General features: G+C 45.1%; 1 protein-coding gene across 1 annotated transcript in view; it reads left to right on the top strand.

Moving 5' to 3' along the window:
* The window catches only part of LOC139049287 (fatty acid synthase-like), a 50,100-nt gene that overhangs the window by 15,049 nt on the left and 10,122 nt on the right, over positions 1-24,929 (top strand). Inside the window, exons 8-19 of the mRNA XM_070524665.1 lie at positions 509-738; positions 3,455-3,658; positions 4,757-5,014; positions 6,298-6,514; positions 9,393-9,650; positions 11,259-11,432; positions 12,611-13,829; positions 14,028-14,182; positions 17,664-17,876; positions 19,125-19,454; positions 20,304-20,423; positions 22,344-22,702. Of these exons, the coding sequence (XP_070380766.1) occupies positions 509-738; positions 3,455-3,658; positions 4,757-5,014; positions 6,298-6,514; positions 9,393-9,650; positions 11,259-11,432; positions 12,611-13,829; positions 14,028-14,182; positions 17,664-17,876; positions 19,125-19,454; positions 20,304-20,423; positions 22,344-22,702 (3,737 nt within the window). The remainder of the gene's footprint in view (positions 1-508; positions 739-3,454; positions 3,659-4,756; positions 5,015-6,297; positions 6,515-9,392; positions 9,651-11,258; positions 11,433-12,610; positions 13,830-14,027; positions 14,183-17,663; positions 17,877-19,124; positions 19,455-20,303; positions 20,424-22,343; positions 22,703-24,929) is intronic.

The raw sequence follows: 24,929 nt of genomic DNA on the forward strand, positions 1-24,929 counted from the left end.
GGTCGCCTGCAGCCTAGAAGAAATTGTAAAAACAAACGAGCAGTCAAAACTTCTCATCCATCGCTCTTGAATGCACTCCTCATTTAGAAATAAGGCTTTCGAGAAAATCGAGCAATCAACCGAACGATTTCGCATAACCGTTTTACTAATTCGTGACATTTCTACCTTTCAGGCATTTTAATAGACGCAGTTTTCAGAGCTTCGATGCATGGTTATGATGTATAGTAACAGATGGTATTTGGGTACATAAAGTTTCTCTAAAATTTCCCACTTTCATTAGATTTCTTGCTCTTCATCTGATATAGTTCGTCGTACTTGGCTGCCATTCTTAGGTTGAAAGAACTTCATTCAGCCCGGTTCAAGGGTTTCTTCCAAAAAAAAGATTATTTCTGCATTTTTCGTCCATTCGAAACGGAAAATTAGTGTTATCGCCCCATCTAAGACATCTTATCAGCAGTCATCACCTGTAGCCGATGATGGCTCATTCTACGTGGGCCTCTCTACGCAGGGTTGACATGGGAAGAAGCGAAAAGGCGTGGCCGCAACGGTGTGGAAGCTGCATGCCACAACGCCGAGGATTCCGTGACCGTGTCCGGACCGGAGGACGCCATCTTCGACCTGGTGAAGGAGCTGCAAGAGGAGAAATTGTTCGCTCGCGTTGTGAATACCATGAATGTGGCCTTCCACAGCACTCAGATGCAGCGCGTAGGACCTGCACTGCTGAAGGAATACAAGCAGGTTAGTGACGAGCGAGCAGTGCCCAAGATAGCTGCCGTTAGAATCCACAACAAATGGAGTTAGTTCTAGTACGGTCAAAGCACTTTAGTAATCTTGACCAACAGCCGCTGCCGTAAAGTTTGCTGCAAAAAAAGAACTATAGCAAAGAACTCTAGCGCAAGTGTGTATGGGCGCTGAGAGCAAGGAGGTCAAGCCCGTAAGGCAATGGTGAATATTATGTGGATTTGCTTAAACTTTATTACCCTGGATTCAAACAGATTTACGATTTCGCAATGTGAAGGTTACCAACAAGAGGTAGCGCTATACATTGAACAATTCACAACACTTTTTAATGTGCATATGAACTTATTAATGCCTTATACTTGGTACCCGAATTTCGTACAATATATTTATCATATCCCATGCCTCCTTGGCCCTGTATGGCCTGCGTATTGTGATATACATAAAGAAAATTAATAAAGAAATCGATATTGCTTTTCCTTTCTAAATAACCATAAAATCATGCATTTCTACATAGCATGTTTCCCATTTACGAAAAAGAAATGGGACAACTTTCTTTTGTAACATCTCTAGCGTTGTATGTCTGGTTTACTTTCCGGTCCCAAATCACGGAAGCATACTCTATTTTAGGCCTGACATATGTATGGTATACCGGTAAGCTGAGCCTTGCAGGAGTTTTTTTAAGATGCAACCAAATCAGGTATGAACATTTTGACAGCTAACCTGGATATGAAGTGTTTCCTCCAGGTAGTCAATACTTGATATGTCATATTATACTCAGAATTCCTAACATTGGTCACATTACGCTGAGTGCACTTTGTGCCACGGTTATATGACCAAGGAAAAGATAACCACTGATGATACAAAATACCCGCCTCAACCGCAATAACCCCATGGAAAAAGGCGTCAGTGACAAAAAAAAAGTTCCGAAAGTTTGCTCTTTAGTGTATGCCCGTCCAATGTTCAAAGCTAGCCTAATATTAAGATAGATGTACATTTGTATATGTCCGTTTCATCATACGCCAAATGTGTCCGATCAATCGAGGGCACATTTAAATTTTCTATTATTATAATATTTCATTTGTAATGTTCAACCGAATCATTACATAGCCTAGGAAGAAACGACCTTTCAGTATCCGGTACACAGTAAGTAGACCGCAGTACATACGATAAATCGTTCAGTGAAGTATTCAGAAACAATCATAATCTTCTATTTGTTGCGCCAGATGTCACGTTTGTTTCTAAGAATCACTGTGACACCTGCGACCACGTGAGCCGAGATCACGCCGATAGGTGCAGGGACCAGGTGGAACAATTTCATGATCACCGATGTTTCTGTTCAACCAGGTCTCGGGTAAAACCACTAAGTGATGGTTGTAGGAAATTAAGATCATTTCAAGTTCACCTATTTCATTCACAATTCTCCTAGAATTCAGAGAAAGGATTTGCATTTCACTATCACATATTTGTTAACGTCCAATCCACATCACATTTGTATGATAGCTTCCAATCAACGTGAAATCCACAATGTGGAAGAAATCAATGTTACTCTCATCATACCCAGGTCTGGTAGCTGCAAAATCTCAAACCCAGGGTGGCCTCTAAAATTTTTTGTAGAAACCATATGGTTGCTGCAGCGAAGGTGCTTTCAATTGTCAAGACGGAGAGCAAATGGGGTTTATGGACAGATGTTTTATTTGCGACAACAACAACCTTATCTTCACGGCAGGATTCTAGGTCTAATAATTGACGTTTCTGTTAAACCTCCTGTCGCGAAAATAAGAACCGTTCTACACATATGTGTCCTGAAGTACGGCACGAGTTGTTGTTGTTACCACAGAGATATATTTGTTTTCGATTTAGAATAACGGATGTCTTTAACCTTGACAGTGTAGTCTCGGATCTCAAAGAGTTTTACGCCATGTTTTACAGCGCTAACTCCTTACCCACCAGAGGGTAGTAACGCTAAATCTTATATTTCCTAAACATAGTCCTTCTGGCTTCGAAATAGCAGTATGCCTTCTGATGTTCAGCTTTGGCGAACGGATTCAGCATTTCAAATTTGTTACATATGTAATTGATTCATCTAACCTGCAGCGGGAGGATCGCGCATCTTACCGCTGGGCACGGCAAAGCCTTTGCTCCGACGCCGATTCTTGCGAAAGATGTACGTAAGTTGTTAACGACTCGATCAAATAACACTGTTGATCTCTAAAGCACGTTTCTAATGCTCTATCAGTTCGAAGGTGATCTCTCATAAAGACAGCGTTTTCAGCTCGATTCTGTTCTTATAGAGCTTCAAACTCGAAATGAAACTCGATTCGAGATCTGCATTCCGACTCAACTTCCATTCGGATTTTGAATAAAGAAATTGAACACATGTAAAAGAGAGATATCGGAAGAAATGTGAGGCAGGGAGGTTAACCAGAATAAGTTCGGTTTTCGCGTTCCCGGCGCGTGACGCACACGTGATGGGCTATTTCATTGTTGTGTCATACATTCTCAAATGCTTCCACAAATGTCCTTCTTTAAGGGCGTTATATTTTCTCTAGTAAATCCAATTGATGTGCAGTCCCCGCCATGTGCACTTCATGTTCCCCTCTGTTTCGTCTGGTGCAGCGCATTGTAACAACGTTTCATCATGCCAGCAAGCAACGTCTCCAGCATTCAGCAATAGGACCAACCAGCCTCTCTTTTTCTTGCGGCCTTGAAACAGGTGGTGCTGGAGCCAAAGCCACGCGGAAAGAATTGGGTGAGCTCCTCCGTCCCCGAGAGCCGCTGGAAGGAGCCCCTCGCTCAGCACTGCTCGCCCGAGTACTTCGTCAACAACCTCGTCTCACCCGTGCTCTTCTGCGAGGCCCTCCGGCACGTGCCTAGAGACGCCATAGTGGTGGAGATCGCGCCTCACTGCCTTCTGCTGGTAAGAACGAGTATCGGCACATTTTCGCGCATAGAGCCTCGTTACATTCACAGTCGCCGTAGCCACTTGTGAAAAGTTCACGCTGCGTAAGGTTTGAGAAAAACGCTGGGAAATTCCGCACCCTTGGCACGTGCGCACCAGTGCTATTCCATGTCTGTACTTTGCCAACAGCAAGGCGAAGTATGATGTTTTTGTTTCCTTCCTTCTCTTTTTATGGGAGGAAGGAGGGTGCAAACAACACATTTGTTGGAAATGCCCCGTATTCTCGGCACCTCCACCCCTAAAACTACTGACGCCGGCTGCAATGCACCTTATTTTTCCCGGTAGTCTTTTTATGGGATTATCACTGTTTACTACAACTCATAGCTCGGCAAAAGAGACTCCTGCTGTGTATAATCACGGCCAACGCTGTTTCATTCGAAATAGAGAGGCAGCAATTGCTTCGCATCAGACTGAGGGAATAGTGTTCTACAACCTCAGTACAACACCACTTCGGAATGCGCACTGCCGCAAGCAATGTGGTTCCAATTCACGATCGCCTACGAGGCTGGTATAGCGAAACTACCACCATTTGAACCATTCTGACTGTTTCCAGGTCGCTTTCCTGGCGCATTTCCTCTGGCAATAAAATCAGTCTACAACAAGCGTCCACACTTTGTTGTTGAAATTTCGAAAGTGCTGGTTTTCGCTTTCTCATTAAACGCTGCAAACTCCTCCAATATCATTAAGTTATCCCCACATAATGCGTAGGAAGCTGTTCAGCTACAATACCTGGGGTGCAGGCTCGAGAAACGACGCAGGAATGTTCAGACTTTCTAGAGTTCATTGGCCTCAGTACACGGTCGTAGACCTGATAGGCAAGCCAATGCGTTCGCAGTGCTAGTCTTTCCTTCCTCTTTCTTTCTTCCGTTCTTTGGCTGCCTTAACCGCCCTTTCACGATGTACGGTAGCAAACCGAATGCCCGTCTGGTTGATTTCTCCAGCGCTCCCTTCCCCGTTCGCTCCTCACACCTTTCTGTACCAATTTAAATACAAAACTGAACTGCGATGCCCTCCGGGAGCTCCGCGAATGTCGTTCAAGCAGCCAACTGTCCGCAGTCGATTCTACGCCGTGCACTGGGCTCCGGCGCCTCCTGCGTCGGCCTCATGAAGAGAGACACGGACAACCACTCCTTCTTCTTGGGCTCCCTGGGCAAGCTCCACACTCTGGGAGTGAAGATGGACCCATCCTCCCTTTACCCGCCCGTCCCGTGGCCAGTGCCACGCGGCACGCCGAATATTGGCCACCTGGTCAGTTGGGACCACACGCAGCAGTGGGCCGTCGCGTCGTGGAAAGACGTTCCTACCCTTGTAGAGGTGAGTCTGACGCTTCCGCAAAGATTGAGATTCAAATAGATCTAGGTCACATAGGCAACAGAATAGATAGCGATAGATGTGAAACCTGAGTGAATCGAGCAGGCTAGGTGATCGTTTTCTCCCGCCCCGTTTCAAAGAGGATGCAAATAAATATCATCATCGTAATTATCAACATCATGACACGTTATATGCCGTGGATATAGCACATTCCTCGTTCCTGTGTGATAATAAGAAGACACAAAAATGGCTATAGAAGGTAACGCCGTAGTTTTTTACCGTGGCCATAACACGTGAACGTAAATCGCGCTTTACATTTCTGACCTGTGATCATAGTGTCACGATTTGGTGTCTGGTCTCGTAGCACGAAGAGCTAAAAATTTCCGCATCGTGATTCTGCCATGTGTGCGACCCATCAAACCCGCGAAAAAGTTTTGAAGGGCCCCTATCAGCGTGCGTTACATAAAAACGTCAACGAAAGCCATACGCTACGTTCAAATCCATGCCGCAGCGACGGCTCTCCCTCGGGATAAGAAAAACGTATCTTTGAGGCTGTCCATTTGCTAATTGCATACGCCTGAAGCAATTTATAGCCATAAACGCGTCGGTCACACCATTTGTCACTCACCTTTTATTGTTCACAACACGAAGACTGGGGCTTCTCCTTTTCACTTGTAGTTGGTCACGTGCAGTCATGTATCATTGGAAACATTAGGAGAACCCGTTCCTTTGGTGGGACCCGTGACCAACAGCGAAAATAAACGTAACGTTACAAAATGCGCACCCTTGCCCCACTAAACCTGTTTTTAACAGAAATGAGTTCGGTGAAGTGCACCGTAATTCAGGAGAAAACAATTATGCCAGTTTATACCTGTATTACAGAATGAATCATAGATAACACTGCCTTTATGACTGTAAATTGGTTTCGCTAACGCTATAACGAGGTAGTACTGTACACGTGGGCAAATATCTAAGAACGTAGACGGGAGGACGGGCTCCATGGTAGCCTTACGAAAAAGTACCACACCGCGCGCACACATTGCAAACGATCTCGGTTCGACTGCCACCTATAGCTAGCGGTTTTTCTGACTAGATTCATGGATATTCATCTCGATATGCCTTTACGTTACTGAATTTTAATTAAATATGACATCTGGTATTCCCAATGCCATCCTTTTGTTCATTGTATATGTTTTTTTCGCATGGTGCTAACGTGATCCTCTTCAAACTTCGAACATGCAGTGCGGTGATCACTGTATGGTAACGAGTCGCTCTATCACGCACAGGGAAAGGATAATATTGTGAATATTGACATCAGCGGAAACGAGGACGAGGCCTACCTGGCTGGGCATCGGCTCTGTGGTGAGGCGACATTCCCTGTGGGTGGTCACCTGGTGCTCACGTGGAAGTCTCTGAGTAGACGTCGCGGCAAAGTTATCGAGGAGGTGCCCGTCATCTTCGAAAATGTCAAACTTCACAAGAACGTCGTCCTGCCTGAAACCGGTATGTGGCCAGAGAGAGAGAAAAAGGAAGTTGTGCGTATGCTTATATATACACTATTACGTGCCGCGAACATAGAAATCCTGCGACCAGTGTTCACGAAATGTCGTACACGTCCGGCCTTCCTATGGTATCCTATGGTTGCAGAGAGAAAACGGCCCACGTTGCTGCGCGAGTAAACTGAAGCATCTGCATACTCAATGCTGACATGCTCGACATGTAGCGTTTACACACTGAAGCAGCATATTTATTTCCCTCTTCTCAAGATGTCCGCAGCCAATAATTATTTTGTTTGCATTCTGTGTGATCAGCTACATTCATTTTAGGAAAACAACGCGACTTTGAGTAGCTGCACGTTAAATCGAGATTCACTTACTGTGCAACTACGACCACGCCAAGGAAAATTTCGAAATAATCAGTCCACCACCTAGAACTCCTGTCAATTCAGGCTGCAGTGGCACAGAATAATGTTGCGCAACTTTGGCCCACCTATCTACATTCCATTATACTACGCGACTGAGGCATATAAGCGAGGTGCACGGAGAAACGCAAAGAATACGATGTTGTGAGAGTACGTGGTGTGAGTCAAGGTAAGATGGGTTAAGCATGGAAAAGAAGCCACATGTCGTGGAACTGTAATATGTGAATTTACGCGTCAAAACCACGATTTTATTATAAGGCACGCCGTAGTGGGGGTGTCCGGAATAATTTGGGAGCACCTTGAGTTCTTTTATGTGCACCTAACATCAAAGTACAGGGGTGTTTTCGCAATTCGCCCGCATCGAAATGTGCGGCCGCCGTGGCCGGGATTGGATCCCATGCACATGACGTGCCCAAGTTACCTTTGGGAGGACACACTTTATCACAACAAGGCACCTACAACCAATGAATGCATAATTGCAGCACCATATTGGCGAAGCATAGGAGATAATTAAAATTGTTAAAGCACTCGTTACTTTGGCACGGTAAATATATCTTTCAATGTAAAAAATATTCCCAACTACGATGGAAAGTCTAGATCTATTGGGTTTTGAAATTCGCTATCGGCCATTTTCTTTCCTTTAACACAGCTCCGAATTAGCGCTTCCAACTTGAACGTACGGGTCGTGATTGTGTGCCGGCCACGACAAATTCACTTCACAGAATACATCAAGAATATCTGTCAGTACGAAAAAAAATTGCGCTACTGTGTTTTTCAACCAAGAAAAATCCCTCGGGTGCAGCGTGAACGGCGTGTACAATGTCGCAATGATTACATCTGCGTTATACGAACACAAAAGTGAAAATACTAAATAAACTTATATTAGTGAATCATCCTCTACCAGCTCTCAGTCTTATTATGGCAGACTATAGTGAAATAATAGCGGAGGACAGGAAAGCTAAGGTGTTCCTTTGTTAGAACTTTGTGACTAAACCTCGGTACAATTGTGTCACCTTGACTAATTTCGATGCACTTTCACGCATTAGGGCCGTTTTTCATTGTGTCGAAGGTAACATTCTAGGAGCTTGCTCTATTCAGCGGCTTGTTCCAACCAAACAGAACCAATGAGCTGTTACCAAGCAGCGAAAGAACGGTGCCACGATTCATGGCGTCACACTGAGCTAGTACTTGAAATTTCCGGTGGTGACGCCACCTGTGTTTTCTTCTTTCCCCTTTTCTGTCCCCCGAATCTTCCGCTCTCTGTGAGAGTGGCACTTTTGGTACTGCAAGACCATTGTACCGTGTTCTGGCTCATCATAACATAGCTACGGATAAAGTAGTTAATTGACTTAGAGCAGGCCTAATGGGACTGTAAGGACGCTGAGGACGACGACTGTACAATCTGACGCGGCCTGTTAGCTCTGGGCAGTGTCACCTGTATAGACGCTTGTGAATATACCTGTATATAGGCCGTCCCTGTGCCTCTTTGCGCGTAATACTAATCCAGTTAAGCGCCCCATCTAGAGGCATACTGGCGCATATATTCAACGTTACGAAAAAAAACTTACCTCATACACCTTGCATCTAAAATAATGATCTCACAAAGTGTGAATGCTCAAAAGAACTTTCTGAGATGTGTTACTTTCATACCGAAGTTAGTCGCTAAATGGTAGGACTGGCGACACTGATCTTATCGTAATGTCATAAGGGGGGAGAGCGTAAAATTTGCTGACGTTGTATATAATTAATGTTTAAATATCATGATTTTGATCCCCAAGAAAAAAAACATCACCGAGAGAGCAGCAGGCGTTCCTTCTGGCTGCGTTCGTGTGCGACGCTTAACTTTCGTTATGCCTTGCAGCATATCGCCCCCAATAATATAGAAAGAAATAAAATATAAAAGGCTCGAGCTATCGTAAGAACGGGATGAGCCAGTGCATCATGACGTAACCGCCGAACGGGCGCACATATCGTAACTGGGTCGTATAACGAAAAAAATATTGCAATTAAAACTCAGCCGCCGCCGTGACTAAGGCATTACACCACGCTACACGTTCGATTCCCTGTTTCTGAATTCCGATAGGGGCGGATCGCATGCAAATCTGTCGTGTGCCGCGCTTCGCTTACACGTTAAAAACCTTACGCGTCCAAAATTAATCCGGACCCATTCACTAGAGCGTCCCTCATAACCCACTGCCATGTTTTGTGACGTTAAACGTCATTGTTTCTTTTCGTTAGTAAACTACTTAGGCCTCGCTGAAGCTTATAAAGCGTTCCCACTGCTTTTTAGAATATCCGGACTTTCACATAACGCAATGATGTGGCAAGCCGACGATCTCACGCGAGCCCTCCTTTGAGCAGTAATTATGCGCTGGTTCAAACGTCTTTCTAGTAAATGAGGGGAAGCGACAGTGGACCTTGTTGAAAACATTAACGAGAACGTCTCGCGCACGTGAACAGGTACCCTTCGCCTCGTCGTGACCATCATGTACTCCTCCGGCGAGTTCGAGGTCTGTGAAGAAGGCGGCGCGGTGGCGGCAAGCGGTTGCATTCGCGTTGCCGAAGGTGGATCCTCGGCGATCGACACGGAGCTGCCGGTGACCTGTGCCGAGAGCACAGCCTACGAGCTAGACGCTGAGGACATATACAAGGAGCTCGCCGTGCGCGGTTACGACTACCAAGGGGCTTTCCGAGGCATCATGAAGGCTGGCATACAAGGTGAGACATTCATTTGTGGTGTGCGTGGACCACAGCGTTGCTTGCTGTCAGCCTCACCGAAAGTAAAAAGAAACTTCAGCTCGTGCCCGTGCGTCAAGAGCAGAGAAATAAGAAAACGTGCTGCCACCAATTTTAATAGAATCGGTACGGCTACGCAAATGCTGCTTGCCCACTGGGCGATTTGTGCGCCTGGGTGGACGCCAGTTTCGCGAATGAGAACAATGGGCAAACACATTATCGACGAGAGTCTCTTAATTGGCTGTTGGTATGTTGAGCAACTACAGTGTGCCTTTGTATTATGCACCTGAATACAGTCGCACTCGAAATCAGTTTCGTTTTCTTGCACTTATAAAACGTTCTCCGAGGTATATATAATCAAATTTAGCGCCCAGTACAGTTATTTCGCATTCGGCGCTGCCAATCTGAACTCGTAGAGTTCTCAACTCAATCTGAACCCTTTATGGCGCAGCTCATTATGAAAGAACGACGGACGCCAGTCTTATTTCTACCAGCCTTTCGGAGGCGGAGCTGTTATCAGTTCCACCCGGATTCTAGACTGGCCTGCTATGTGGAATGAGTTACGTCACATGCGGGGTTTGTCTTCTTCTTGCGACTTGCGCCTCTGAAAGCACAGTTAGCATACTGAGAATGAAATTCTATGATGAATATCTCGAAACACATGTTTGCTTCCTGAATCAAACAAAACAAAGCGGGCTTCGACTACAATTATCTGAAAAATTTTGTATAAACATATGCTATAGCCACGAAATAAAAAAAGCTTAATTAACATGTTTCTGTCGTACTCTTCTTGTTCGCGATACTTCTGACAGCCTAAGTGGATAAACCACCTGTGCAAGAAAGTTTTGTGTAGCTGGCCTTGCATTTTTATGAACCTATTTCAATGTTTAACTTTGAAGGCGCTGTATAGTTGTCACATTGAGATATGTGCTACGGCTAACCCCATATGTTTAGTGCCTACAAGTATTTGCACTAGAAGGTGCCTTAATTTTCTTTTAACGGCCCTTGTGTAAATAACGTCATATTTTCATATCACCACGATTTTGCGTTGTGTTTACCAAAAGCTCAGCATGGGGGGGGGGGGGGGGGAGCGCTTCTACTATGCGTTCGCGAAGTACATGCAACCTTGTACCGGAGAAAGTAATTCTGAGCCGTCACCCAAAGCAATGTGTTTGATGAGTTTTCGTAATCTTGGTTGTCATATAATTTATAACGTAGGTAAACTGCCGAAAACATGGGGCTGTCGTTACCAGTGTTTCCCTCCTCTGTCTTCACCTATCTGGCCTTGTTTTCTCCAATACAGACCGCTACGCTACACAACCTGTGCTCCAGAAGTATTACGCGCAACGCAAACGGAAGACGAGAGACCCAAATGTAGCATACAAACGTGGACATCTTCGTGCTTTTGTCTCGTGCTGCAGGTTGCTTAGCATGAGCCGGCTTGACCGGTAGTCTGCCATCGTGTCAAAGCTGGCGCCCCGGAGAGACTGTTCAAAATTCTTGTATGAATGGGAACAAGTTTTGACATGTCTTAACGTTTCTTGTACTTTGCGTTAAATAACACTAGCTTCCTTATTTGTTCCTGGTCAGAGCCGTGTGGAAAGCTCCAATGGAAGGAGAACTGGCTGACCTTCGTCGACAGCATAATACAGTACGTCATGTTCAAAAGCCCTGTCCGAGTACTGCGCATGCCTACCAGCATTGAATTTTGCCGCTTCGACCCCTACGTTCACGCTGAAGTGATCAAGAAGGCTGGTGACACTGGTGAGCATTACTTTCCAAAATGACATATATAAGCACGATGGTGGCTAAATGTAACAGCGTGTTCAAATAAGAAAACATAGTGATTATTGATGACAAGCTTACTGTCACTTATATATAAAATATATAAACAGAAGGAGACAAAGGGCGGGTTTAAGAAACGGCACGAGCTATGGTTGTGCACTAACATGCTGTCTGAACAAGAAAAGCCGACGAAAAAGAATGACAAAAGATGATCGCAGAAATCGACACCAGTCCGTCAGTCAGTCAAGAACTTCAGTGAGGTCCTGAGGAGTTTTAAGGCGTTAGAGATCCCATGCGGGGAGCTCCTCGGGCCGAAACCGTAGGCGACGCCCAAGTCGGGACGGGAACGTGGTGACGCTCCGCCAGTTCTTGGGCCCTCTGGACGACCTTGAGCTGGAGTTTGAGGTCCGGGCTTTTATATGACATTAATACGCAATAAACATGTAACTCGGTTGTTTCCTCAAAATGTTGAGCTAAAGCACAAGGTGTTTGCATTAGTAAAAGGCGCGCCAGTTTTAAGCGCTGCGTACGTGATTCGCAAATCCGTTTGCGGAACGACTGATCAATTGTGCTCTTGCGTATTTGCTGTTTCACGCCGAAATGGACTGCATATTCGATGGTGCAATTTTGTTCCAGAATAAAAATGACGATTTCTTCAGACTCTGTGTGCGGGGTGCTTTCAACTCAAGAATGCAACGAACATGCATTGCGACCGCCCACAAAGGCTATCACAATGAAATAGCCGCAATAATGATGTTGCCTTTTTTTTTCGTTCGACCCTTTTCAGCCTCGAAGTGTATGCACCTTAACATTTAGCAATTTAGGTTACCTACAATACAGGTTAACAAAAGCCTAGATGATTCTGCTACACGTCCTGACTACGCGCGCAATCAGCGCAAATATTAATATGTATTGTTGAAGTAAATATTCATCAAGTTACTTAAGTAAACAAATACTATTCTGTCACATCTTTCAGCAGTAGCAGCTTTTCATATCCAGGAAATAGAAATTAAACACGACTGAAACGTACGGTTTCATCCAAAGCCAAGTTCATCAACTGTCTCTCGATACCCCTTACATACTCAATGTTAAAATTTTCAACAATTTTACAAGTGTATATTTTTCAACTACCCTCCTCTCTTTACTCCTTTGCACAGGTGTGGAAGTCATCTGCAATAAGATCACAGACACTTGCCGCGCTGGAGGCGTCGTCATACGAGGTCTAAAGACCAACACCATCGAAACCGGCGCCGATCAACAGACACCGCTCGTCGAAGAGTATCGCTTCGTGCCATACCTGGACGACAAAGAAAGCAAGGACAACAGAGAGTCTCTCACACGTGAATACGTTGAAGTCTGCTGCAACGTTGTGAGGCGCGCCCTCAGAAACGTTTGCGAGAGCAGCTCCTCTCTTCGTGAGGCTATGAGCGCCGTCCGTAACGTTCCCGAGCACGTCGTCAGCCAGTATCTGAAGGGGTCCGATAAGAATCATGCCCTCCTGCGCTTTCTTAACACTATCCGTGAGCAAGAAGATTGCAATGACAGTTCCGTTGAAGCGTATATCAAGTCAGCCCTGCCTGCACACAAGGAAGACTTGGAAACCGATGTACTCAACACCGCACTTTTTGAGGAAGATCCTCTCAGATTTCTCCTTGACACGGTGGTCGAAAACACCAACCCGAAGAAGCTCCGAGTATTGGAATTTGCTGCTGAAGGAAGCGACTGCCTGCTGGTCTCCTGGGTGACAACGTATCTTTCCAACTTCAATTTGTTGCCCACTATCGAATACACAATTGCACATTCGTCTCCAGAGAGACTGTCGGGAAAGATCCCTCAAGGTACCACAGTAGTGTCATTGGGTTCGGCAGCATCCAGGAAGAAGCATCCTGAAGTGGACTTGATTGTGACCCGAAGCGCCACGTGGTCCTCTGGAGAAACCAAGAACCTCGCCGATGAAGTGTCTTCCATTTGTAGAGAAAACGGTTTCGTTCTGATTGCCCAACGCACAGCACTGACACCTGCAGAATCGCTGCTCGTTAAAATCGGGGGCGTCGAGTTTAATGTAGCGCCCGCCGACGAGGTGGAAGCACAGTTTTTGAAGCGGGGGCTACGCCTCGTGGCTTTCAAGTCGAATAATGTGTCCGCCCTCTATCTGTTCAGGAAGCGTTCCATGCCCGTCGAAGAGGCGAAGCAGGAAATATTCCAGGTTAACAGCAAACGTAGTGACTTGGTCGATTTGGTAAAGAAGAAGGTTCTTGACTACGAGTGGAAGCCGCAAGGAGAGAACTTGTGGCTGCTCGCGGAGGAGGCTGGAGCAAGCGGCGTTGTTGGTTTGACAAACTGCCTCCGATACGAGTCCGGTGGGAGTCATATAAGGTGAGAAATGATCACATGGATCGAATATATTGTACGTTTTAAGTCTTTGAGGTCGTATTCTTTCGAATGGCCGAACTTACATCGTTGATCATAAAGTGAGCCTAATGTGACTTTCGTGCCTAAGTATTCCAAGGTTCTAGCTATAGATTACGACGCTGACGAGTTCACCACTCGTCTATGTGATTTCTTTAAACGCAGATGTGTGTTCGATGCTGGTTCAACCGAGATGAACGCCGTGGCTGACTTCAACCCGGGAAGTCCAAAACACCAGAGCGTGGTGGAAAATGACCTCGTCATGAACGTTTACCGTAACGGGCAGTGGGGCTCCTACCGGCATGTCGTCGCAAAATCATGTGAGTTCTTGCCTCTCCCATGCTTCTTTATCTTCAAAGGATCCTATGTGAAGATTTATGGCGGTTCGAAGGTGCACTCTACTAAAGATAGTGCTGAAGCTTCTTTAGAAGAGGTCATTTTCTTCTAATTAATTCCTATTTTCATCAACCATTCCGCAGAAGGGTAGAAGAGAGAAATCCGTCTATTTAAGCGCTCCTGATGTATGTTCAACCAAAGAAGCACAAGGATTTTGACGAAACTCCTGCTCACATACAGGCCCGCAAGAGATAGTTATAACGAAATCTTTTATTCAGCAGAAAGGCACCTCGCATTCACTGAAAATCCAAAACACAGCAGGGGAGCCCGCGAAGTGTTAGAAAATGCAAATCATTTTCAACTTATAAAGATAATAAATAAATGAAAATAAAATGGAAACCAACAAAATACGCATACGCATTCGATGGTTAAGAAATATTACGAAAATGACAAGAGCATTCATCGCTACTACACATGCCGACATCAAAGTCAGCAATGATTCTGCCGTTGAGCAGCATAGACTACTAATGTTTCAGCGTCTATGGTCCAAAATTTGTAGGTAGTGTTCGAGTGTCGCAAATATAATAGCCGGTATTAAGGGTAGTACGGTATGTTAAGAGCTGTAGCCAGCGTTTAAGTGCATGAAGAGCAAGTACAGTTACACCACGCAGAAACGAGACTTTGTGTCCGAACCAACGATCGTAATGAAAAGCGAAAGCTCGGTATAGTAGGAGATACTCAAATTACCAGGGAAGTATATCCACTGTGACCCTGTATACGTTGTGGGGACTGACTCATCAGAACAAATGCCGGCATAGTCTGCCACTGCACGCTGAAATTACGGATGCTATGGACGATTCGAGGTGGCCATGGATATTTCACGGCCAGATAGCGCCACTGCGAGCGCTGCATTACTGCGTGAGTTTGCGTTGAATGGGAAGGGATGAGGAGAGCGGAGAAAGTTCATATCAACAAGGGACTGAGGCAGGGGTGCCCTTTATCCCCGCTGCTGTTTATGATGTACATGGTGAGGATGGAGAGGGCGCTAGAAGGAAGTAATATCGGGTTTAATCTCTCATACAAACAGGCAGGTACAGTAATAGAGCAGCAACTCCCAGGTTTATTTTATGCGGACGACATTGTGTTGCTCGCAAACAAGCAAAGTGATTTGCAACGTCTGGCTAATATCTGTGGACAGGAAGGCAACAATTTAGGTTTGAAATTTAGTGTTAGAAAATCAGGTGTTATTGTATTCAATGAAAACAGTGAACAGACAGTGGAGATACAGGGCCAAGAAATACCTCGGGTAACAGAATATAAATACCTTGGTATATGGATAAACGAAGGCAACGGATATATGGAAACACAGGAAAAAACCATAACAGTCAAGGGGAAGAGAAATGCAGCCATAATGAAGCACAGAGCGCTATGGGGATACAATAGGTACGAGGTCCTCCGAGGTATGTGGAAAGGGGTAATGGTTCCAGGACTTACTTTTGCAAATGCGGTTGTTTGCTTTAAATCAGGGGTACAATCAGGACTCGACGGGAACCAAAGGTCAGTGGGTCGCCTCGCATTGGGCGCTCACGGGAAGACTACAAATGAAGCTGTGCAAGGGGATATGGGCTGGACTAGTTTTGAAGTGAGGGAAGCTCGCAGTAAAATTGAGTATGAAGAACGGCTGAGGAATATGGAGGAAAGTAAATGGGCTGGGAGAGTGTTCAGGTATCTGTACAGGCAAAACATTGATTCACAGTGGAGGAAAAGAACTAGGAAGCTTACCAGCAAGTATGCGGCCTGTGGGGTGGGCAACACAGCAACAAAGAAGGTCAAGCGGAAAGTCAGAGAGGCTGAATTAATCTCCTGGGTGGCGGCAATGGAAAAGAAACCTGCCATGAGTAACTACTTAAGGGGAAAAAACGAAATTAGGAAAGAAACCATTTATGATAACTCAAAGGGAAGCTCACTACTTTTCGAAGCGAGATCGGGATGCCTTAGAACACGCACGTATAAAGCGAGATATAAGAAGGAAGAAGAAACATGTGCTTGCTGCGGTAAAGCTAGGGAAACGACGGAGCATATTTTATTAGAATGTGAAGACATCTATCCAGCGGTCGATTTAGGCACCACTGGCCTCCTTGAAGCCCTTGGGTTCAGCGGGAGCAGTGGTAAAGCAAACAGGTCCACAATAGACATCAGTAAGAGGCGATTGGAGGATTGGTGGAAGAAAAGTAGGGAAACGACAAAGGACGGAGACGTACAAAACCACAGTTCGCAATAGGGTATCAGAAAATTTGGACGTGGTAGTTCATAGTGTGTTTTTTTTTTTTCTCATGGGTTAACCTAGGTAGGATATTAGGCAGCATAGTAGCAAGAGCTTGGTGGCGCAAGCCACCGCCCCGTTCCAAAGGGGACGCTCATAACATCCATCCATCCATCCAGTTTATACGGCAGCACCCTGTGGTCTGCAGGAAGCATCGGTAACGTGATCTCGCTTCTAAAATTAAATCGAATGCTATATTACAGTTGCCTACATACGTCGCTACCTCAGGTTTACCGTGTTACAGCCAAACGCAGACCACTTCCATCGCTGACGAGGAAGTCCAGATGTCAGCAAAAATGCTGCTTTAGTCGCAACTCAGTTTGATTTATCAGTTCATCTAAGATACGTTTTTAACGGGGGAGAGAACAGACGCTCAGCTAATTGAGACTTACCACTAGCACTGACTACATTTTAATTGCAAATACACATAGGCCTTGACTGCAGCTCTTCCCGAAGGCGCCTGCTGTGATTGTCTCTTCAGAAATCTTGCAACTTCAGTTATTTCTTCAGAGGTTTCGTCACTTTCCAACATAATATTTCGTACTATTCTTCCTGCCATACCATGTTCAGCAACAATGCCTCAAATTAGTTGCCATTCTAAGACATTCTAAGCTAACCTAACATTGCCGCCCCTTTCCACTACGCACTAAACTCAAAAACACTGGCTTAGTGGTCATTATGCCTTCTCAACTTGTTTGGTTTGGCCTATCAGCTATTTCTTTATTAAATATTTTGTGTTGCTCTTGCTCTGATAGTTCTTTAGAAGTGTACGCCCACTACGAAGATTGCACAAAAACTGAGAGGGAATCGGAAAAGGCATTTCACCGTTTCTAAAAAGCAATGGAAACATTTGAAAAGATATAAAAAATGGCAAATTACAATAAATAATGCAGAAAGGAATGCGCCTTGAAATTGTATTTTAGGGCAGTTCTTAAACAAGTGGTGAAATTCTTGAGCCACAGAGTAAACAGCCCTATAGCGAAGCGTTAAATAGTACGCTTCCAAAGATGGACAGGGCTAAAGAAAATATCTCCAAAGGCAGGCCGAACGCTGTTTGTAAAATGTATTTTGCTTTAAACTTAAGAAAATCTGCAGTGGGTGCGGTTTTGCTTGTGTTTTTGTTCTATGAATGCCGACTTTAGTGGAGACTACGAGGAAGAACACACAGTTTGCAGTCCTGAACTTTGCGAAACGTGGTGAACTCTCCAGTCTCGATTGGTACGAATCCCCGGTGCCTTACGCTTCTCTGCCCAACACCAAGACTGCAACTGCACCAATATTGTGTGATGTCCACTTCGCGGCGGTCAACAGTCGAGACGTCACATTCGCCAGTGTCGTGCCAGAAGCCTTTGCAGGTGAGTTCATTTAGAATTAACTTATATGGTTCCACGGGGAACCAATATGCGCTTTCGTTTTGCAAACCCGCTCTTCAATTCATCGACTGCCGCCACATAGCTCAAGAGGTAACCATGGAATGCAGTGAATTGTGAACTAAGGAATAGATAATCAAAGTGACCCGCCAGTGGGGCAGAAAAAGCGTGTTGACTACGCAGATGTATTTGGTGCCAGTACTGCATCAGTTATGTCAAAGTGACGTGAGGCTTTCCCTCGGCTTCAATGCTTTATTTTGCTCACAAGGTTGTCCACTTCCCCGCCGCTTGATCTGCTTTCTGTCAGCTTTTTTTTTTCTGTGGTCAACAAGCACAGTTGCTGTAAGAAGCTCTGAATGGCGAAATAAAAACAACGGCAACGTTCCCTAGCTAGCGCCTACCGTTAAATGTGGCCATGTAAGAAAACAACGCCGCGTGCAAATTACAAGAACAGTAGGGTGGCCCATAACGAACTTGCACCTTACGTATCCTTATGACGCGCAAGAAATGTGCAACACTAATGAGGACCGGGCGGGGACGAGCTGCAGCTGTGAGCATGGTTTGGTTTATTTCCACGCGTTCCTCGTTTGTTATATCTTCTTTTGCCACTGCGTTTCCGGGGTAACAAATTTTAAAGAATCAATTGACTCGCCCGTCACCCTGTTGGTCTTAGAGCTACAGTCTTATTACCTCAACTGACTATCTGGCCCTCCTGCTAGCGAACATCGTCGAAAAAATGCTTTAACCTGATGTATTCCGACCCACAGTTGTGGCCCAGTGGCTCTCACGTTTCGAGACCAGTCGCGACATCGCAGGTTTGACTCCCGGCCATTGAGGCCGAATTTCAGTGGGGGTTAGACGCAAGAACGCTCATGTACTTCATTTAGATGCACATGAAAGATCCCCGGAGTGCCTGCCACTAAGAGTCTCTCATATTGCCCTGCGTATTTCTTCACGCTAAATTAAAAAATTTGAAAATATTGTTTTTCGAAGGAAACTACCAGTGTCATTCATGCAAATATCGTATTTCTTCGTGACAATTTATCAAATCCCTTATAGCGAGGGTGTAAGATACTCAGCACGTACGTTTCCCGTTTAATCTGCACACATAAATTTGTTTTCTTCATTTGAATGTGTAAGTGCTTGGAATATTGGCAACTTTTCGCGATAAAGCCCAATGACCGCAGTCACCGCCAGGCACCGGCCAACATCACGCTGTTTCTGCTTGTACAGGCAACTTGGCAAATGCGGAGTCCATTCTAGGACAAGAGTTTTCTGGAACGGACCAAACAGGACGTCGCGTCATGGGCATCGTGTCAAGCCAAGCGTTGGCTACCGTGGTGGCGGCAGACCCCGACCTTCTGTGGGAAGTTCCTGATGCGTGGACCCTGGAGGAAGCGTCAACCATTCCTTTGTCTTACTCAACCGCTTACTACGCCTTGTTTGTGCGGGGAAACCTGCGACCAGGCGAGTCTGTGCTCGTCCAATACGGCAGTGGATGCGTTGGGCAGGCGGCAATCGCCATCGCTCTATCCATGGGGTGCACCGTCTTCGCAACTGTCGGTAAGCGCACGCAGCATGGCAGGCCTCTGTAAACTATACCAATGACCCACCGTGGTAGATCAGTGGATATGGTGTTGGCCTGCTGCTCACGAAGTCGCGTGATCAAATCCCGGCCACGGTGGCCGCATTTCGATGTAGGCGAAATGTCAAAACACCCGTGTACCTAAATTTAGGTGTACGTTAGAGAACCCCAGGTGGACGATATTTCCGCAGTAGAAATTTCCGGCGTGCCTCCTAATCAGAAGGTGGTTTTGGCACGTAGAACCCCATAATTTAAAAACACTATAGCGATGGCTACAAATTCGCAAAGAAAAAGCTTGATATTCCGCAGCACTGATTTGAAAGAGAAACACAAGCCAATAAGTCATACATTTGCACAGTTTTTGCAATTTTGACCGAACAAGTCCGATAAAAGTACCAACCTGTTGTGACTATGCGACATGAGTTTATGGAAGCTGACTATACAATACAATATTTCTGTAAAACAAGAGAAGTTGTATGTCTGTTCATACTGTATTAACGCAATCCCGTTACTATGAGCAAAAGAGAAAAAAAAGCAGGTGCGCATCCTTTATCCTTCAGTACAATTCCAAGGTGGCAACCTCTCACACGACACCTGTCGCACCATGACGTCTAGGTGACTGCAGCTTGCTCCATTCAGCAACAAAATATCGAAACTGCTATTTTTCGTTTTCATATTGCTCAGCGCTTCCCATCTGCTGGTGTGCCACGTGGTGAAAACAAAGTTCTGTTTCGTCCTGCTTAGGCAAAGTGTGCTGCTTATATAAGCTGGAAGAGCTTTAATGTTCGTGGCTTCAACTGGTTTTACCATCTTCTCGCCGTGAACAGGTTCGACAAAAGAGCGGGAATTCATCAAAAACCACTTCCCACAGCTTCAAGACAGGCACATAATAAACTACAACAGCCTTTGCTTAGAAGAACACATCCTTGAACTGACCAAAGATAAAGGTGAGTGGCAGAATGTTGTGGCTGATGCAAAATCACGCTTCTGAACACACATAATACACGCATCGCACATTTCAAAAGCGTTCAATGGCAACATGTGTCATCCTCCTAATATGCAGAATTTTGCTAAGAGATGACTTATCGCTTGATAGCACCATTTCAAAAACATGTCTTTGTGAATGTACCTGCTAGTATTCCAAAAACGTTTACAGATGTCGACCATATGAGAGATAATCAAATTATTTGTGATCAGTGCTTTCATAGGCACCACCCCGGCGTCGAAATTGTTATGTCGTGTCAAGCTTTTCTAAAAATTCGTCCTAAACACCCGCAATGATGAAGCCCCAATCTCGGTAATTCCGTCAGAAACAATTTCTAAAATGAATGTCGACGTTATTTTGATCAGCATTGAAGTAGTGCAGCGACGCACCATATTCCCACCAGCAAAACGCTTCTTGCACGGGGCCTGTATTCAGCCGTGCCCGTGCGTCGCGCTCATCTCAGGACACGTTGGTGCGTGGCGCATGCCTGAATATATATATATATATATATATATATATATATATATATATATATATATATATATATATATATATATATATATATATATATAGCTTAGACTGAACGTATATGACACGAATTCAATTACGCCCTTCCCCAGAGCAATTTTAAAGGATATCGTAGTCATTGAACCGCAGCCCATATGCATAGCGCAACCATGTGACCAACGCTGGCGCCATTATGTTCGTTGATCGGTGGCGCATACCACGTGACAAAAGGGAGTGAGTGAGTGAGCGAATAAACATTGATTGGGTCCAGCAAAAGGCAATAAAACGCGCACCCGGCACACACGTGTCAGGCCCAAGTTGGCCTGACGATTGGTTTCCAAGCACGTTTCAGCAACCCAGCAAACTGATGGTCTACGATTAGATAGATAGATAGATAGATAGATAGATAGATAGATAGATAGATAGATAGATAGATAGATAGATAGATAGATAGATAGATAGATAGATAGATAGATAGATAGATAGATAGATAGATAGATAGATAGATAGATAGATAGATAGATAGATAGATAGATAGATAGATAGATAGATAGATAGATAGATAGATAGATAGATAGATAGATAGATAGATAGATAGATAGATAGATAGATAGATAGATAGATAGATAGATAGATAGATAGATAGATAGATAGATAGATAGATAGATAGATAGATAGATAGATAGATAGATAGATAGATGCCGGTAACTGCGCAAATTATCCTGAGAATGCTAATCCATGCAGTGAAAAGCTACAATCGCTAACGGCATTCACGGTCATCACATCAATGTGAACAAAACCGAAAGCAGGGTGTCAAAGAAGTCGTGGCCTCCGTTGTGCTTCAAGCTTTCCACCTTCCCTCTTTTGCGTAGGAACAGGACATCAAATTCACCGCTATTCTGCCGCGCATATGTCGTTTGTGCGAAGAACTACTACCGGACCTTGACATCCAGCAGCCATGTCCAGTGCCAAAGTGCTCTGTCTTAAGATACTTCATTAATTACTGCATATTTTCTTCGCTACTGTTCTTGTCCTTGTACTAATGTGGCGCCGTATTTTGTGTCACTTTATTCTCTCTCAGGACCTTATTAAAGTTTCGCATCCATCCATCCATCCATCCATTCTCTCTCACTGCATTTCGCCCCTTTGCTCAGTACGCGATTTCTCAGTTCCATTTTGCTCGTATTCAGCGTTGATTCATTTGCTGTTCCCCGCATGTTACTCTGCTTTAATTTTAACTCTAAGTTTTCGTTAATGTTCCGTGAACATCTTAACTGTCATCCAGAAGTCTTATTGTTTGTTTGTTTTATTTCCAACTGTGCTTTACTTTCACTATTTTCAGCACCTTCATATTTTTGTTTCGTTCGTTCTTTAGGTGTGGACCTCGTGTTCGACGCTCTTCACGGTGCCAGTAACAAAGCCATCGCTCACTGTCTGACGTCGAGCGGCCGACACCTCGTTACTGATGCCGTTGGCACAACCTCGCATCGTCCACGCGAAGAACTGTCCCCGAAGCGCAATGTCGTCACTGTCAGCGCCGTCCCGTCAGATTTCCTGTCTTTGAATGACACCAGCGCAGCTGATGACAAGCGGCGAGTCGCTGAACTACTGCGTGCAGGAATCGCATCGGGGGCCGTGAGGCCCCTGCCTGCCACAGTGTTTCCGCGATCTCAGGTTGTGGATGCATTCACGCTGGCAGCCTCCGAAGCGAACGCCAGTAAAGTTGTACTTCAGGTAATTGGATTTCAAGTCCTCCTTATGCGTGTCACAGTCTCCTCGTGGTTCAACACGGACTCGTGGCGAAGCAGGACGTGCGCGGTACGACCTGCTAAACGCGTAGCCATGACCTGCTAAACGCGTAGCTATGACACAGTCTCCTCGTGGTTCAACACGGACTCGTGGCGAAATAGGACGTCCGCGGTACGACCTGCTAAACGCGTAGCGTCCAGTACTCTCTACACTTAGTAGAATCTAATAACTTCATTTTCCTTCACAGGGAAGAAAAATCGGCAGAACCCACGCGACGACCAATGTTGACGTTACTGCGCCCACCAGCGGAAAAATTTCAACCAGATTTTCTTTTTATTCATTGGACAGCGCCACATACCCAGTCGCACATGCCCAGTGTCCCAACTTCACATCAAGCAGGCTTAGTAAAGTGTGGCACAAATGTCGTTTTCAATAAACAGTAATCCATGCTGGAGTGATCATGTTAATGAAAGAGCGCTTTCTAGTTTGTCACGACAAATAAAGGGAATCAAAATCGTAACAGAAACCTTTCGCAGAAGATGCCATCAAATCCTGGTTCCAGCGGCAAAAGCAGAAGTGGAACCAGTGTACTTTGTCTCTAATGTAAAACGTGTGGACGTTGCCCACGCTGATTTCTGTGAAAATATGTAAGCTGATTATTTTAGTGTCCGCTGCGCGAATATACGGGGTAGACTCCATACGTTAGGCCGACATCTGTCGAAGATGGATTATTATTCTTATTATCATGATGTGATTATGCCTGTGATGGATGTCGTAACACTAATGTACAACTGTAACTGCGGACCTGCCTCTTAATCTGTTGCTGTGGACCGTGCAAAAGGTACCACTGAACACTTCGCCTAATGTTAGTGCCACCTAGCTCCGGCATCTCTCTGGTCACAAGTGTCGCTGACGAGTGAGACCTCAGCGTCGAAGTTACCGGCTACAACGGGAGCTGCTCGTATGCGTTTCAGTGACAGTGTCGTGCTTCTTCTTGGACTCCTTTTTCTTTTTCTTCCGGACATCCCTCCAGTATATGTTTTCCACACGCGCTGAACACTAATAGTCAGAAAGGAATGCTGGATTACGCCTAGTTTCTTCTTGCCGTAGCAGGCTGGCAAACTAAATATTAATAGACGAGAAGACGCGCTTGAAAACAATTAGGAAAAAATTGGAGGATGGTTGTCAATGTTATGAGGCAGCTTTAGCTCGGGGCCAACACTGATGCCGTCTCTTCTAGCACTTCTAGAACGCATATGCGCTTTTATAAAACAGCCCCCGGATCAATTAAAATGAAATTTCTTGCGTTTGAGTAAGACAGTTTGATACGAGTGAATGTACCAGAAAATATTTCGACTGTGGCCTAAAATGATTTACGATCATTCTCGGCAATCCCAAGCTATAAAATATAGAAGCGCCAAATCTCTAGATTTATATCGGCCTGTCAAAAACAAATAGATGTGGCGGTTCTGTAAGCTACGTGTAAGTCAGCTAAAGTGGCCGAATTCGGTATATACATATACAACTTCCGCAAATCTGTATGAATGTTCGCAAAGGTTTTGCGAAAATCCTACTCACCTATTAGTGGTGTATTTAAGAGCCGTGTATAAATACAACTTTTGTCCGTTTTAGATGTATTATTAGGCGCAGTTTATAGAACGGGTGGTGTCGTTTTTCTTTTTCATTGCCGAGCGACAGAGTTGCAAACAAACGTTTTGTTTATATTGTGTTTATTTAATTTTCCACAATTTTTCCTTTGAAGAAAGGAAGGCTTAAACAAAAGAATCACACTATGTGCAGTCATCGAACACCCTTGTTTAAATTAAGCAAACCTCATCACATTCGCTTCAGTGGTTGTCGAGAAAAATAAAGTTCTTCCTTCCCATGCATTCATACAGGAGCCTTCGAGCTGAAGCTTCCTCCTAAGCGATAGCTCCCCTGTAGACGTGCTGAGACATTGCTGCTGCGGGCATTTATTAGTTAGCTGTATGGATCTTGCTATGCGCGGTATGTAAGCTGCGGGCAGTGTGGAGCTGCCGTGCTTGCAAGAGCAGCCGACGTTACGAACTACATTCAAACCATTACGAGGACACACATGTAGCGCACTGGTGTCAGGGCCGGCAAGCCGAGTCACAACCTTTGTTCGCACTCTCTGTGCGATTGGCCCAGCTTTGATTACATTGTCTCCAGCATCGACACAGTTTACATGACC

This window comes from Dermacentor albipictus, chromosome 8 (assembly GCF_038994185.2).
Source record: "Dermacentor albipictus isolate Rhodes 1998 colony chromosome 8, USDA_Dalb.pri_finalv2, whole genome shotgun sequence".
Taxonomy (NCBI): Eukaryota; Metazoa; Arthropoda; class Arachnida; order Ixodida; family Ixodidae; genus Dermacentor; species Dermacentor albipictus.